The sequence below is a fragment of the Microplitis demolitor genome, chromosome 8, assembly GCF_026212275.2.
Source record: "Microplitis demolitor isolate Queensland-Clemson2020A chromosome 8, iyMicDemo2.1a, whole genome shotgun sequence".
Lineage (NCBI taxonomy): Eukaryota > Metazoa > Arthropoda > Insecta > Hymenoptera > Braconidae > Microplitis > Microplitis demolitor.
Genome location: NC_068552.1, coordinates 19,088,808 through 19,092,095, shown reverse-complemented (window position 1 = coordinate 19,092,095; position 3,288 = coordinate 19,088,808). Strand labels below are relative to the sequence as shown.

The 3,288-nt window shown below is 38.1% G+C and overlaps 1 protein-coding gene across 1 annotated transcript; it reads right to left on the bottom strand.

The window, feature by feature from the left end:
• Positions 1-1,259: 1,259 nt before the first annotated feature.
• Positions 1,260-2,986, bottom strand: LOC103572427 (CCA tRNA nucleotidyltransferase 1, mitochondrial). Its single transcript, XM_008551047.3, has 2 exons — positions 2,766-2,986; positions 1,260-2,671 (listed from the first exon to the last, which is right to left on the bottom strand). The coding sequence occupies exons 1-2, from the start codon at positions 2,826-2,828 to the stop codon at positions 1,274-1,276; spliced, it is 1,461 nt and encodes a 486-aa protein (XP_008549269.3). The 5' UTR covers positions 2,829-2,986; the 3' UTR covers positions 1,260-1,273.
• Positions 2,987-3,288: the final 302 nt, after the last annotated feature.

Here is a 3,288-nt window from a genome sequence, read left to right as displayed (position 1 = left end):
TTCTTTCTTTATTTATTTATATTCTTTATCGCTTCGAAAAGTCGAAAGTTTTGTCGCCTGGTCTTGCTACGAAGGCAGGAAACAGAGCACGTGGTATAGGTACACAACACACTAAACACAACACACGTTACATCGATCGGTGATATATATCTACGCCTATGTACATGTACTCTATACCCATCGGAATATGTTGAAAATTCATATATAAATAAATATATGTATTGATCGTTGTCTCGCGGCGTATGCATGTGCAGCAACTAGAGCCTCGTCCGTCCAATGCACTTTCAATTATCTACATGACGACCCTTCAAAATCATCACGTGCAATCGACGGCTGATTGAAACCCTTTTAAATTTACAAACAGCTGTACCGTAATACTAAATGCGTTTGGAGAAATTAGCGAAAATTTTATGGCCGATTAATGAAGCTTACGCGGAAACGTTGCGAGGGATTTTAAATAAATTGTGTAGAATGCTGTTATTTATGTCGATCGGGTTTTAATCAAAGCGACGTTACACGTCAAGCAAATTTAGGTCGAGATTAATTAATTGACAAATGAATTAATTTATCCCAGCCCGACGTTCATGTCCGTAAGCTTCCTTCTCTCTGATAAAAAATTTAAATATGTGTCTATATATAAAATATAAACCTATACATATAAAATATTTTTATATCGTGGTCGTAAGTACGGATTATTCAGTATTTCTACAGCCAAAGCCTTACTTGGTTGCTTGGGTTTGAACTCGCCAGAGAATCAAGAGAATAAAGAAACGCGGCTCTGAATCGGAGGCAATTCAGATATTATAGAATCAACGAGGCGAATAGAAAAAGGAACTAAAGATTATTGGAAAGTATTCAGGTTCATGAAACGAGTGAATTTTTTTTGTCACTCAGCTGTACTGTAAAATTTATTCATTTTTTTAAAATTTTTATCTCTGTTTGAATTTATAATTTAAATAAAAATGTAACATTTAACATTTAAATCGATGACGAATTCACCTAATTGATAAATCAAGAGCCTCAATTATTTGTTCAACTCCGCAGTTCATTGCACTCGGAAAATATTTAAGATTTGGACGCAAGAGCTTTTGAATAATTTATAAATTTGTTTTTAGATGAGACGTTAATTATTAAAGCTCCTTAAAAAAGTATAAAGTCGAAGGAAACCCGAGTTGTCGGATTGTCTTGAACTGACTGTTGGCTCCCGGTAGTGAAGAAATCCAATTTATCATTGACGGAAAATAAATATTTAAATAAAATAAAATTTATTTATTTATTTATTACGTTTCTTTACATTCGTTTTGTTTTGTTTAACAGGAACTTTCTCTAGCAATGTCTTGTACTTCTCTTCAAGGCTGAGGACGATGTCCGGCACCCGTTTTATCAACTCGTCTTTGGAAGTCTTGCAGCCGTCTAATAACCAGGATTCTTTGAGAGCGTTTATCGTGTGCGCCATCAGCTTTTGATGGGGCACATGTGGCTTTAAATCATTCCCGTTGACTGGAAACTTTGGTGGGTTCCATTCTTCAAAGGATTTCAGCAGCTCGAACGCGCCTCTATACTTCATAACTTCGTTAATATATTCCCGCGTGACAATACCCTTTGGTGAGCTCAACAGTAAACACTGGAATGGATACAATGGATAAGGAGTGAGTTCTTTATCCCGGTGTGTCGTTATGAAAAGAGCCATGTCTCGGTTGTAAGCAGAGAGCTTTAGTCTCTCGTGGAGTTTCATAGCTTGATCGGTGTCTTTCAGCATCGCGGATACCATAGTGATGGGGTGGAGCTTATGTCCGTTAGATCGAGCACGCTCGCTGATAGTTTTGAAGTTTTCCAGGTCAGGATTTTCCGGCAGCCCGATATATTTGGCCATATTACATTCCATCATTTTGGTAGTGAGTTCTACGCCAAAATTACCCTCGAGGATTTTGCTCCACTCGCTCCAGATCCGCTCACCGGAAATTCTTGAGAGACCTTCGACATTGTCCATGATAGCTTTGATGGTCGCCTCGTCGTGGCTGTCCGGCAACACTGCTATTCTGCCGTAGAACCTGAAGTACCGGAGAATCCTCAGGAAGTCTTCTTGGATCCTGGTGGCGGGGTCCCCGACGAAAGCGATCCTTCTGTTCTTCAGGTCTTCGTAGCCGAAGAAAAAATCAAACACGCGGCCGTCCAAGTCGAGGTACATGGAATTTATGGTGAGGTCTCTTCGACTGGCGTCCAGCTTCCAGTCTGTCGTGAACTCGATGTCCGCATGACGACCATCGGTCACCACATCAATTCTTAGAGTTGTTATTTCGAAATTTTCCGCGTCGTTTATTCTGGCTGTTATGGTGCCATGCTTTTCACCTTTGGTGTTCAGCATTCTGATCCCCTCGTCGGTGAAGAGCTGTTTCATCTGATCTGGAGTCGCGGTGCTGGCAAAGTCCAAGTCCTTGGGAGTTATTCCCATCAGTATGTCTCTAACAGCACCTCCACAGATTCGTATTTCATAATTGTGTTTTTTGAATAACGACACTAGAGTGTCCAGCTCTGGTGTGAATATTGAACGGAATTCTGGAGTGTCTAGTTTAGTTATGACAGGATCTGCTCGAGTTCGCGGCATTGCTGAGTCTGTATAATTTTTCACTCGTTTCCACTTTGCTGGGTCTGATAAATTTTTTGCTATACTCTGTAATTATCATTATTTATTAGTAATGACTAAAAATACTAACCTAAAATGTAAATAATGTAGAGAGAGTAATATTAATTTTTTTAGCACTTACTGAATATTGAACATAACTTTGTATTATTTTAAATCGTTTCAAATGCAGTGAAAATATTGTCATGATATTATTTATATTTACAATGACATATTTGTAGTAAATAAATAACCATGCGTTATTTACGTTCTGTTCAACTTTTGTTTAGTTTCTATATTGAATATGACTAAATAAATTTCTTTATTAGCCACGAATGATCAGCGCGCGGAAGCTACTTACAACGGTGCCGTAGGTAACGAAACTGTCAGTAACACGAGATAATTTCAAACGGACAAAAAATTATATATACTTGATAGCAATTTTGTTGACAACTTGACGTCAACTTGCTGCTGAAAATCGTTGAGCTGAGCACAGTTGACAGCAATTTATTTTCAAATTTAATGCAATGAATTGGGCGAGGAAAAAGTTGCCAAAAATTTGACATAAATTTGCTGCTGAAATTGCAACTCGTTGGCACAGTTGACAGCAACTTGTTGTCAATTTTAATACAATAAATATAAATTGGGCGTAAAAAAAGTAGCCAACA

Excerpts from the sequence above, each read along its gene's own strand:
- LOC103572427 (XM_008551047.3), bottom strand. The coding sequence starts at position 2,828 with ATGACAATATTTTCACTGCATTTGAAACGATTTAAAATAATACAAAGT. Across the intron at positions 2,672-2,765 it reads AAAGTTATGTTCAATATTCA|AGTATAGCAAAAAATTTATC; the intron begins GTAAGTGCTAAA and ends TGATAATTACAG.